At 29.3% G+C, this 13,517-nt stretch overlaps 1 protein-coding gene across 1 annotated transcript; it reads right to left on the bottom strand.

Moving 5' to 3' along the window:
- Positions 1–7,738: 7,738 nt before the first annotated feature.
- LOC110662075 (uncharacterized) lies at positions 7,739–10,335 on the bottom strand. The gene is made up of 2 exons (XM_021820946.2): positions 9,622–10,335; positions 7,739–8,165 (listed from the first exon to the last, which is right to left on the bottom strand). Exons 1-2 carry the CDS (start codon positions 9,978–9,980, stop codon positions 7,853–7,855), a joined length of 672 nt encoding a protein of 223 aa, XP_021676638.2. The 5' UTR covers positions 9,981–10,335; the 3' UTR covers positions 7,739–7,852.
- Between the last annotated feature and the right edge of the window lie 3,182 nt (positions 10,336–13,517).

The raw sequence follows: 13,517 nt of genomic DNA, 5'->3' as shown, positions 1-13,517 counted from the left end.
TCTTCTTTAACTTAATCAAATATTACCAAAACTAACTCATGTCAAATGCATTACCAAAACATGCCCAATGCATTTCCTGACATGTCAGCTTAATACCCACAAATGCTTATATTTTTTTAAGGCTTCTTCCTTCAATCAAATGGGATTTATTTCCCATAAATCAATTTTTTAATAAATTAGATTATTTTGTTAATAATTATTCAGTATGGAATTGCCAACTAACCCAAAATCAATAAACCTTTTCAAAATATATGAAACTAAACATATCATGCTAAGTGAAAAGCCCTGGAGAGAATACAACTACAATAACTATATAAAGCTTAGTTTTGATAGGAAAATCAATAAATTGATAATTAATCATACCTCTATGTAAAGCAAAATAGCATCAAATCAAGTAGCATTATCAGGAAGAAATTCGATAATAGGAATATAATGTCAAGTGATTCTTTTGCAACAAAATTCACAAAAATTGGTACACGGTTTTGATATTTTTCTAATAACAAATATTCATAGTAGATTCCAGATGACAACAATGCTGCTAGATTTTTCACACTTAGATATGTAGCACATCATAACACAATCATTTAAAAGCAATAATTTTAATTGCTAAAGAGCAAAAATGCCACAATAGCTATTGTTTAAATTAAATGAGAAGGAGAAGAAATGTAATATACAGCCAGATAATCTAAGATAAATCACATATTACATACAAAACACACACTTACGTATTTAGATAATAATTGTGTAAACTCAAAACATGTAAACTGATTAAAAAAGAAATAATTAAACAAAACAAAAATTAATCTACCAAAAATATTCTATAAATCTAAAAGAAAAAGAAAAAAAAATTAGCTAGTACCTTAGTGGAATTAAGCCCAGGGGACTCAAGAAAATTGAAACGGGAATAAAAACAAACTTATGGACCCAAACTTCATGATCACCCAAGTTCAATTTGTCCAAAAATGGATCTCCCTCTTCAATAACTCACCTATTGCATTGTTAGCCCAATCACATTATTTGAGCTTCAATGAAGCTAAAAAGAGGATCTTTCCCAACATTATATGGACGATGACAAAAATAGCCAGATACGGCTTTGGAGTCACTTCTATCTCTCCATTCCCAAATTTTAGATCACTCCTCCCATCACTTGAGCATCCTTCATTAAATAGTAGCTAAGAGTTAAGGACACTAGTTCTGGGTTTCGTAGCCAGCATTCCCACTCTTCCTCTTTCCCTCGCTTTCTCACTATATGTGTCTCTCCCTCCCTCGCCTTCCTTTCTTCTTTTTAAGAAATTACCAAAAAAAATTTCACATAGTTTCATCCTTTTTTCACTTCAAGTATATGACAAAGTGAACCCTACGGTTAACAGTCTGTTAAAAAATAAAAATTTTTAACCCTAACCTATTAATACCTACTGATGTACAAATGTAGGTCCCATTTACAATAAGAGACAGATATTTAATCTCTCAACTCTCTCTCTCTCTCATCTTCTCCTTCTCTTTTTCTTCTTCAAATTCACTACCATTGCTACTGCACTATCCAAGATCTGTTATGAATAACTTGTATGTTAGATAGTAGAGAAAGAAAGAATTCTCACAAATTTAAAATACAAAGGGAAGAAGTTAAAAGGAAATGAAATATATATAATTATATATATTTAAATAAATATATATTATTCTATGATGGCACTTGGCACAAATGTGTGTGAAATAAAATAATTAATTAAATTACTAATTGATGTATTTGTTAACAAGTAGATGTATCTGTTAATAAGTAGGCATGTCTATTATATAAAAATAGTTATGACTGTTAGGAGAGGTGTTATAATATATGTGTTTGTTAATAAATGAATATAGTCACATCTATTAGAAGATGTGCCGATTTAAAATAAACAGTCGTGTCTATTAAAAATAGACAAATATGTCTATTTAAACCTCACCTTCCTATAGCCAAAGAGAAAGACACATAGAAATGGCGAAAAGTGTTTGAAAGAGAGAGCATTGCTAGTCTTGATTTGGTGAGGAGCGTTTCAATTTTTTCTGAAGAGCGAGGGGTATTGATTTATAGGTTTGCTAGATGCTAGTCTAGCAAACGTCCTAATGTGACCTTTACGCATGGAAATCTCACCAGAGAATCTCGCCAGACGTTGGAACTCACCACTAAGCTAGATGCTACCTATGGTTATGTCTAGTAGCGTGTGCGACAATGGGTGGTAGTTCTAGACAATAGTAAGGATCAAGTCTAGCATTGCATGTAGCAGTGGGTGGCATTGTGTGTAGTGCACGACAGTGTGTGCAGCGGGGAGCATATTTAGACACTAGTAAGGGTCACGACCAAGCAACTTTTTTTTTTACTTTTCAAACTGATGAAAATATTTTTTAATTTTTTGACATGATAGACGTTGTTAATGCTCCAGTCTCTCACTCTTTGTCCTCCAACTCAGCACCTTTCACCCCCTTTTGGTAAATATTTTCCCCCTCACCCCCTATTAGTAATATTTTCTTGACTTTGTCACCAATTGATAAAAAACCTAGGTATATTGTCATAACTTTGTAGCAATCTAATGCAGACAATTAATACCTTAAAAATAGTAATTCATTATGCTTTAAAGCCTATTCTACACTCACTGCCTCAACAGGACCACACTTCAAGATGGATATGTCCCGTATCCATGGTTGACAAGGATGCAGGAGATGTTACCTATTTCGAATTCAAGCTGCTTTCTTTCTATACTGCTCCTTCCTAAAGTTTCTGCTTAAGTTGCTTCTCGGTACAATGACTTGGAAGATACTCTTACGAGGGTGAATACATGGTTGTATGCATCTTAGGCCTCTAGGGTTTGTATTGTGTTCATGAATATCAGACTGAGTCCCTGCCCACATTTGAATTACCCAAACCAATCTAACAATTAAATTAGATTGGTTTGGGTAATTCAAATGTGGGCAGGGACTCAGTCTGATATTCATGAACACAATACAACCCCTAGAAGCCTAAGATGCATATATATATATATACATATATATACATATACATATGTATATATATGTATATATATGTATATACATATACATATGTACATACATATATATACATATGGTGTGCCAAGCATACCTAAGAAAAATGGGAACTCAAATGATGCTTCAAGAAGTCCAGAAGTCCTTCAAAAGTTTATGAAACCAGATCTAGATAAAGAACTTCTTCGAACTTGCTTTCATAAAGACAAAAAGCACACAGCTTCATCAAAGAGCAAAACTTTAGAATTTGTGAAGATGCGTATGGATGTTGGAAGAAGTAGCTAGAAGAAATAGCTAATCATTGCTAAGGATGCTTGTCATGTTGATGTGCTCTGTTATAGGATATATATTTGAGCTACAAGCGGAGCTGTATGAAATTGTGGAAGATGCTAAAGCCAAATTTAAAAGAAAATAATAATAATAATAATAATAATAATAATAATAATAATAATAATAATAATAATAATCAAATATATTATTTTAATGCCACAACAGCAAAATCAAAAGGAGTATGCTAAAATGCCATCGTTTGTTAACCACTCATTAATTTGAAGTACCATTTTGTCACAAAATGAACCTCATATCCTAAAGTGAAAATGCATACAACCACAAATTACTTTTTTATAATTTCCTCATTTTTTTTCCCTAAGTTCTAGAGCATGTACTTTTTAGCATCCTTAAATAATTTTTAATTATTAATATATAGTAATAAATTATTTTTATTTCATAAAGACAATTTTTTGTCACTAAAAATTAGTGTTTTAGCTTTCACATTTAATTAATTATTTATTACTCCCTCTATCTACTTTTATTTGTCATTTAAGATTTTCATATGGTAATTAGAAAGCAATTAAATCACCTAAATTATAACAAAATACTCCTTAATATGATTAAATTATCCTTTTTCTCACCTAATTAAGAGGGAGGTGATAAGATGAGTTTTAGGAAATTGTATAAATGGTTATTATGTTTAGTAGAGATAAGGGTAAAATTAGAAAAATTAATTAATGCTCCTTAATCTTTTCAAAATGACAAAAGATTTTGGACAATAAAAGTGCACGGAGGGAGTATTAGTGTAATATTAATTTTAAATTTTATAATATTATTATTTTTAAATTTAAATAAAATTTTTAGAGACAAATTTAGAAAATTAGTCCCAAAAATAGTATTTTAATAATTTAATTAAATATAAAAAGAATTTAAATGAATTAGAGATAAATGCATATATATAGAGAGAGAGACAATTATTATATTTGTCCCTAAATACTTGTCTCTAAAACATTATATTGCAGTAATGGATGTTGACTTAATGTTGATTTTTGAAATGTATAAGGAAAATCATGAAATACCATTAAATGTAACCACAAAGGTAGTAGCCCTAAATATTAAAATTCCTAAGGTTAATAGAAAGAGGAAAATGTTATGTAGGAGGAGGGTGATAGTAATAATGTAAATGTTATTAATGAGGATGTATTAATTGGAAATGATAGGCAATATGCCTGAAGGGGAAGGGGTGCTGGCATTGGCAGGATGTTGGCACTGGGAGAGTAGGGTAGTTAATGAAGTAGGCAGTGGGAGGGTATTTAATGAAGAAGGCAATAATAGGGTAGTTAACAAAGAAGTCAGGGTGTTAGCATTAGCAAGAGAAGGGCAATAAATGAGGCTTCTTTCATGAGTGATATTAGTAACGATAGTGATAATGACGAGGCTTTACAAGATAATATTTAAGGTGAAGGGTTAGAATTTGTTGAAAGTGAGCATAGTGATAGTATTGAGGTTTCTAAAGAAATTAAGGATAATGGAATTAATTGACAAGCTGATATGCCAAGTGGTAATGAGGAGGAACTTAAATGTGAGTCTTGTGATGAGCTTAATGATGGGAATAATAGGAAGATACTAGGGCATGCATTCAAAGGTTGGTATGAAAATCCTTTTAAATATCCTAAATAAGGTGATTAAATAGTATTCAAAGTTGGACAAGTGTTTGGGACAATGTAAGAAGTTAGAGAGTCCCTAACACCCTATGCAGTGAAAGGTGGGTATAATATAATTAAGAAGAAAAATGATAACTATAGAGTGATTGCTATTTATGAGCATAATGACTGTCCTTAGAGATTCATGCATCTGTTTTGCCAGACAATGTTACTTTCATGATAAAAACATTGAATAAAGAGCACACTTGTATCAAACCTATAGATAACCTAAATCCCAATCATACATGATATTAAATTGCTAAAAAACTAAAGAGTAGTTTGAGAGCTTATCCAGATATGAGCTATGAGTTGATGCATAGTAAGCTAATAAAAAAATGGGGTGTTAAACCTACAACATGGTAGTTATATAGGGCAAAATGTAAAGCTAGAGATAAAAATATAGTATTGCATAAGGATCACTATAAGCAATTGCATAAATGTTTGCATTATTTGAAGATGTTTAATCCTGGGACAATGGTTAAAAGTCCATATGAGACCAAGATATCTGATGATGAACCTCTTATTTGAAAAGGTTGGGTTCTTCGATGGTTATAGGCCTTTTATTTGCTTGGTTGGATGTCACTTAAAAGGTTTGTATGGGGGTTTATTCCTTTACACTATTGTACTTGATGGTAATATGGGTGTATTGCCCCAGCATATGCCATTGTTGAGTTTGAATGTGGAGATAGCTATAGGTGGTTTCTAGAAATCATGGAGTTAGTAATTGGGCAAGGTAGAGATGATAAGCCATGGACACTCATGTTTGATCGGCAAAAGGTGATTATCAATTCATCTATTACATTGCTAATTTTTTGTGTTTAGTTTAATATGTTTATGTTTCAAGTGTTTTTAAATTTAGACACTTATGGACTAATCTTGTAAGGTTTAAAAGAAGTAATTAAGGAAAACTTCCCCAATGCATGCCATAGGTTCTGTTATAGACACTTATTTAGTAATTTCAAGAAAGTTTCTAGGGTTGATACTTAAAAAGGACTTCTAAAATGTTGCCAAAGTAACTCATAGCTATGAGTTTTGGTTGCATATGAAAAACATGAAGCCCAAAAAGGAATAGAAGCCATATGACTAGTTATTGAAGATACCATTTTCACAATGAGCAAGGCATGCATATTGGACAAGTACAAATTGTGATAATTACACCAACAATTTGACTGAGTCCTTCAATGGCTAGAGTGGGTTAGCTAAATATACATATAATTAACAAGATCAGGCAAAGGTGTATGGCCATATTCCATAATTGGTATGAGAAGGATAAGAGTTGGCAGGGAATATTGACACAAGGACTAAGAAAAGTTTAACTAAGATCATCATATAGAGTATGTGTGTCAAACTCATTCTTGGAAGGACTGATGAGCATGAGGCTCATGAAGGCCTGTGCAAATTGCTATGTCATTAGAGAAGAAAACTTGCTCTTGTGGTTGGTGGGAAATCATTGGTTTACCATCTAAGCATGCAGCTAGGACCATTAAAGACAATAGAGTTGATATTAAGGACTACTATGATGATTATTATAGCATTGAAACTTATTTGAAAGTGTATAATCATGCAATCCATCCCATCCCATAAAGGGATCTAGAGCCAAATAATGAACACCGAGTAATTAAACCTCACAAGTAAGAAGGTAGCCTGGTAGACCAAGAAAGGCTAGAAGAACAGAAGAAGGTGAGGTAGGTCCAACACTAAAATAAAGAGGAATGCTACTGTAGTTTATGCAAGATGGCACTAGATAGGCCATAACAGAAGAACATGCCAAATACACCAGTGGGAGTAAAAATTTTAACAACTATTGACTTTTATTTTTTACTAGCTATATTTTGTATACAACTTTTAATTTGATATTGCATTGCAGTTTAACATTGGAAGCAGAGCCAAAGTAGGGGAAATAGGTAGCCAACAAGACATGTTACTATAGATAATTAAAGCCAAGTTAATATCAGCCAACAATTCATGAATATCAACCCAAGATTTTAGTTAGATCTTAATATAGAAACCTGAATGGAAGGTGCTACTATAGTTTTCTTAGTAGCTTTTAGATAGTTAATTTTCATAGCTTTTTAGACAGTTTATCTTGGATAATATGTCTTTTGCAACCACCTGTGTAGCCATTAGTCTTTTGTTATTATTTATTTTGGTTATGTAAGTTTATTATTGGATGGTTAGGGTCAAAATGTAATCATTGTTGATGATCTTTAGATTTGAAACTAGATATTGTTGCTTACATATTACATGGGGTTTGATGTAATAACTTTATCGGTAGAATGATTGTTCAATTGCATATTATGTTATTCAAATGATCAAGCTCTTTATTATAATGAACATTAGTATTTCATAAACTTTTTTGTGTTGTAATTTATAGATGTTTTGATGATTTTTAAGTTATGCTTGAATATGAATTTGTCTAAGTTGTTATATGTGAATTCAGAAGAACACTTATCAACTTGTAATGATAAGGTTATAGTTCATCACATGAATATGTCAGCTAGAGAATACCAACAATAGGTCTAAATTCTAGCCAACCTTCAAGATTTATGCAACACTTTTGTTCTTGTAATTTTAATAAATACAATATTTTAGTCCTTATAATTTTCAATAAACACAACACTTTCGTCCCTCATCTATAGAAACAGCTGTAAGAACACTTACACTTTTATTCAGTTTTGTCTTGCACTTTTTCCAAGCAACAAACTCGCATTCAACCTAATATTCTTGTTCATTCATTCAACACAACAATATAAACTAAAATTCCATATTCATTCTACAAATTTCATTACAATCCAAACCAAGTTGACATCCATATTTCATTACATCAATCAAAAACAAACAATAAAAAATTAACACTACAACAACTAATATATTTTTATTCCTACCACAACTAGCAAAATAATCAACATCCAAATACTTTTCTTCAAATACTCTAAAATCACCTCAATCCTATCAAGCGTCTCTGGTATTATTCTCTGTTCTTCCTTCACTTTCTTCACATCATTCTTCATCTTTATAATCTCTTCCTTGAGTTTGGGTACCTCCTCTTGCAACTCATTCACGAACTGTGAAAAAGATGGGTTTCTTCCTTCAGAGGTGTTCATGGTGACATTAGTTTGAGGTGCAGTTGAAGGCACAGGTTCACACCAGGCAATAAAAGTGCCACACTTTTTATCTCTGCAGTAATAATAGGGCTTGTTATAGTTTTCGCCAGACTCTAAAATTCTTACTCCAGCCCTTCTCCCACATTTGCAATTAATATTTTTCAATCTGCCATCCCATCACCCAATTGAAGCACTCGAAGTAGACATACTCCACTCACCCTAAACCCCCGAAGATTTGTTGGGAAGAGAAGAAATGGTGGGGAAGAAAAACGAAGACAAAAATTTTAAGGGATTAAAGTGTTTCCAATTTTTATCTAAGGCATGGGTACTTTGGGATTAAAACTTGTCTCTCTCACCACTAACTACCTTTTCCCCTTTGACTTGATGGAAATCATAGACAAAGGGATTGTGTTATGGACAACAAAAGATCACAAAGAAATAATTGTTTGATTTTAAAAATAAATGGATAAAAGTGTTAATTATGCCATACCTCAAAAACGAAAAAGTAGTTTTCTCTTTTGTTTAAAAAAAAAAAAAAACTTTTTTCCACATGATTCCGAATCTAGATTAAAAAACTGCATGTATAAATGGTAATTACTTTTAAGACTCTAAAGCATCAGTAATAATTTGAAGAAAAGAAAATAAACAAAAAATAATGTTTATCAACAATTGAGCATGTAAAATCAATTGTTTTATAATCATTTTTAGAACTATAAAATCTCATGTTTGAATCTCATGTTTGAATCTCAATCAAAACTAAATGTGGACAACGCGTCTAATGACTAAATACAAGCTCTTACCTCTACGTTCTTCACTAGCTAATCCAAGAACCAACACTGAATTTGTAGGAATTAATACTGCTCAATATATATAACTGCATTTTGGAAATATATATAATCATGCATGTCTGCTTTTATCATATCATGATAATATTATATATATTAACTAACAGACATTTAAAATTAATAAAATGTGAAAATTAACTAAAACAATATATATTCAATCATCCCTTTGCACACACAAAATGAGGAATTGTTCCCCTTACATTGCGCGTCAAATTAATTTACTCAAATATCAGAAAGAATCCTTGTCATGATCTTGCAAATATATGTATTCTGATCTTGCCAAAACCTTGAAGCAGTCTACAAGTTTGGGATTCTAAGAAGAAATTATCTCCACTCCTCTTGCAAATTGTATATATGTCTCTCTAAGTGAAAGAATAGGATCCTAAATTCTGGGACAAATTTTAGATTAATAATAATAATAAATGATCTTAAAGGATATTAAACTAAAATCCCAAGATCAAAGCAGTAAATTTACTAACATCATCATCATCCCCATCGATGCAGGAAATGATCATCAAGAATCCCTTAAACTTATCATTCATGACAACCAAAAAACAAAACCAAAAAGCTTCGTTAATTTTTTTCCTACAAAGAAAAAATTATGAGAAGGCTATATTTACAGGAACTCATTGGCCTAATTATCCTCTCTTATCCTAAAATCTTCATTAGGTTTTCATCAATTACCTCTTCTCATGATGACTCTTGCCTTGTCTAATCTTTATTGGCTTGGTGGCCTTGTAAATACTCTCAAGAGACCTCATTCTTTTCTTCCTTCGCCGTTCAATGATAAACTCCTCTTCTTTACCAAAAATCTCTTCAATCTTCTTCGTCGAAGTGATCTCATCTTGGCTGTTCCGATCAAATTCCTCGTCCTTATCCTTATCGTGATCTAACTTGTTCTTGTTCTTGTTCTTGTTCTTCCTGTTAATGCTATTGCTGTTATCCTCATCGCTTAGCTGCATCAACTGTTGAGCCGCAACCATTTCCGAATCCGTTAAGACTTTTTGGGTTCTATACAAGGCTTGTAACTTCGCCATGATCATCAAGAAACAATCTCTCTCTCTCTCTCTCTCTCTCTCTCTCTCTCTCTCTCTCTCTCTCTCTCTGAGCTTTTTTCTTCGTTTCTTGATTCTTTCTCTCCTGGGGTTCTTTGTTTCTTGATTTTCGATCTTGTTCTCTCTCTCTGTGAGCTTTTTTCTTTGTTTCTTGATTCTTTCTCTCCTGGGGTTCTTTGTTTCTTGATTTTTGATCTTGTTCTCTCTCTTCTATGATTTATAATTGGGTTGGCGTACAGCGCGTTTAGAGGTTGTTTGTGTGTTGTGTACAGAAGAAACTGCAGGGTTGGCGCTTTGAAGATGTCTGGAAGATGTCTAGCTAATTCGTACCGAGAAGGGCTTTTTAAATTTCTTTTATTACCTTATTCCCCTACTTCCATTTTTATTTTAATACGTTAGTCATCAATATCTTAAACCGTCCGATTCCCTTTGGTGACTTTTCAGACACCAATCCAACGGATTGAACATACTCTTCCCTTTGTCACTTTAAGGTTTTACATTACTTAACAAGCATGTTTTGCTTACGGGCAAAGTTATTATATCAATGTAAACAAATAAAAAAATCCTTCTTTTTTTTTTTTTTGTAGGGTTCCATATCATGAGCTTTCCTGGTTGTGAAGGTCCAACAAGATCAAGATCAAGATCAACCCAATTTCATCATGATAATGTTTTGTGATCTTGATCATCAGAGGAGTTGATTGGGGTAAATTTTCTTGATGAAATTGTCAAAGTTGGGAAAAATTTTGAATTTTTTTTTAAATGGTAGTATGATGTACTTTTGTTATGGGTGATTAGAAGAAGAAGAATGATTAAGGTCATGACAAAGAATAAAAAATTATAAAGGAAGAATGTTGACTAAGCTTTTCAAGAGGATTGAAAAATATTCTTTTCCATCTCAACAAGTCTTGCTACTTCAAATCAATTTCTTTGTTCAACTTATTCTAATATTACCAAATCCGTTTGCTTTGGTCCAAAATTTTATAAAAATTGCATAAAAACAGCGTGTGGGAATTTTATTTTATTTTATTTTATTGTCATTCTCTATATATATTAATAATAGGTTTCAGCTTTTATTTTGGTTGCTACTTTATTCGCACAAATTAGCATATAGTAATTAACGACTACTTATTAATAATAGTAAGCCGTTCAAATTTGTCAGAAAATTTCGTAGTGTAGAAAATTAAGGGCAGGGCTGGGATAAGCATCCCGATGAATAGATGTATATGTGAAAATTATTTTATTTATAGAATGTATTTGTTTTAAATTTGATTAAAATTTATTTTAAATTATTTAAATTTATTTTAAATTTAATTATTATTATTATTTAAATAATATTTAAATTCAATTATTTTATATATTTTAATTAATAGTTTATAAAATATATTTTTTAAATAATTTATATTTTAAAAACTTAATAATTTTATAAAATATTTATTTATATTTATTTAATATATATATATAATTTATAAATATTATTATAGAATATATTTTATATTTAATTAATTATTTATATAAATAGATTTAGTTAGAGTAACTGATATAAAATCTAAATTTGACATGAATATTATTTTTTAAATTTAAACATATCACAAGTATGATTATATATTTCTCAAATTTATTTGAATGATTATACTCTACTTGTTATCATGCCTAAATAGATATGACAATTTTATTTGATTTTTGTGTATTTATGAGTCCATAAGTGAGATAGAGCTAATAATTCAATACAACATTGGTATTTCTATTCACTAGTCTTTTTAGAATGTATATTACATGTTGTTTATACCGATTGTGCATGCTCATAATTTAATTTTTTATATATATTTTTTATTATTTTTTATATATAATATAATATTATCATAATATATTGATTTTTAATAACTAATTAAATTTATTTATTTATTGCCATAATACCAAATTATATTACTATATTTTGCTATTAATTGAAGTTATTAGCATTTTCAAATTTTTTTACTTGTTTAGTTTATTAGTCATATATATATAAACTATCATCTTTGGTTCTATTATTTATAGTTTGTGTGATTCATTTAGTTCTACTATTTACATATATTTATATAATAATTTAGGGTTAAATCATCTTCTTGTACTATTATTAGCAACACATGTACTATGTTACTTTTATAAATTGCATTAGTAATCTTTTATCTACAGTAAACTAATTATAATAAAATTCTAACCATTTTATGTCATATTTAAAAAAAATAAAAAAAAAACACTAACGTAATTTATTAAATGATTAATACCAATTAATTTTTAAGTTTTCATAAAAAAATACAAATCAACTTTAGTTAGAAGTAACATAATCCTTCTCAACCTAATAATTAATTAGTTTAGGGTTTCTTTATTTTTTTTAATTTTAAAATATTTACATTTTACTTAAAATATATTGATTTTTAATAATTAATTAAATTTAGTCCTTCACTGTATTAAATTACCATTCGATATTTTGTTCATTCTACTCCCCTTTCATTTTTATTTACCATTTTTAAGTACAATGTGCGTTATGTGTCTTCATTATACATAGTCATAATTTTTTTTTTTAATGTGTAATTTTAGAGATAGATTTTTTTTTTAATTTTAAAATATTTTTAATTTGTTTAAAATATATTGACTTTTAATAATTTATTAAATTTTATCCTTCCTTGTTATAATACCAAATTAATAAAGTATATTATATTTACTTGTTTTTTTTTTCTTTTAATCTAAATAGGTTAGGTAATTAGATGTATATTTTTTTTACATATATTTTTAACTTTTTTTATAATTCAATTAATTTAATAATGCAGTGGATTAAATTTAGTTAAAAATGTTTCTTTTTTATTTTTTTTATCTTTTTACTATAAAAAAATTTAACTGATATAAAAAAGAAATAAAGTGTTAATAAATTAAAAATAAAGAGAAAGTCAAGTAAGACGAATTTAATCTAATTATTTTAGGTAATAAACGGTTTGAAAAAGAGCGAAAATTTTTTAAAATTTTTTTTTCTCATTAGTTAAGTTTCAAATTAGAGTCCAACTACATTAAAATCATATTGAATTATAATATTTTAATTTGATTTAATTTACTATTAAATTATAATATTTCGATTTCATTTTTTTCTATTTACTAGTTATATTTTTGTTAATTTTATTTTGCATACTTTAGTTGTAACCATTTATTTTGTTAAGGGAAAAAAAAAAAAGAAGCCAATTATATGATAATCGTTCATGATCCTGTAATTATAATGCACTTGTATTCCTATGTTATCTTTAAAAAAAAAAAAGAAAATAAATAAAATTCAAATGAAATACCATCAATATTCTCCATTGCAATCATGTGTATGATCATATAATTGAATTCACACTAAAATATTTGACACTAGCCACATAAAATTTTCTTGTAGCAAGAAGTGCTATAGTTCAAAATTATACGCAAAATTTACATCTTTTCTAGTTAAAAATTAATTATTTTTTTATAAAATTTTATTTTTAATTATAATAAAAGCTTAATTAAATAGAATTTTAA

This window comes from Hevea brasiliensis, chromosome 10, assembly GCF_030052815.1.
Source record: "Hevea brasiliensis isolate MT/VB/25A 57/8 chromosome 10, ASM3005281v1, whole genome shotgun sequence".
In the NCBI taxonomy this organism is placed as follows: domain Eukaryota; kingdom Viridiplantae; phylum Streptophyta; class Magnoliopsida; order Malpighiales; family Euphorbiaceae; genus Hevea; species Hevea brasiliensis.
The sequence above is the reverse complement of the archived record's forward strand: the minus strand, read 5'-3'. Positions and strand labels throughout refer to the sequence as shown.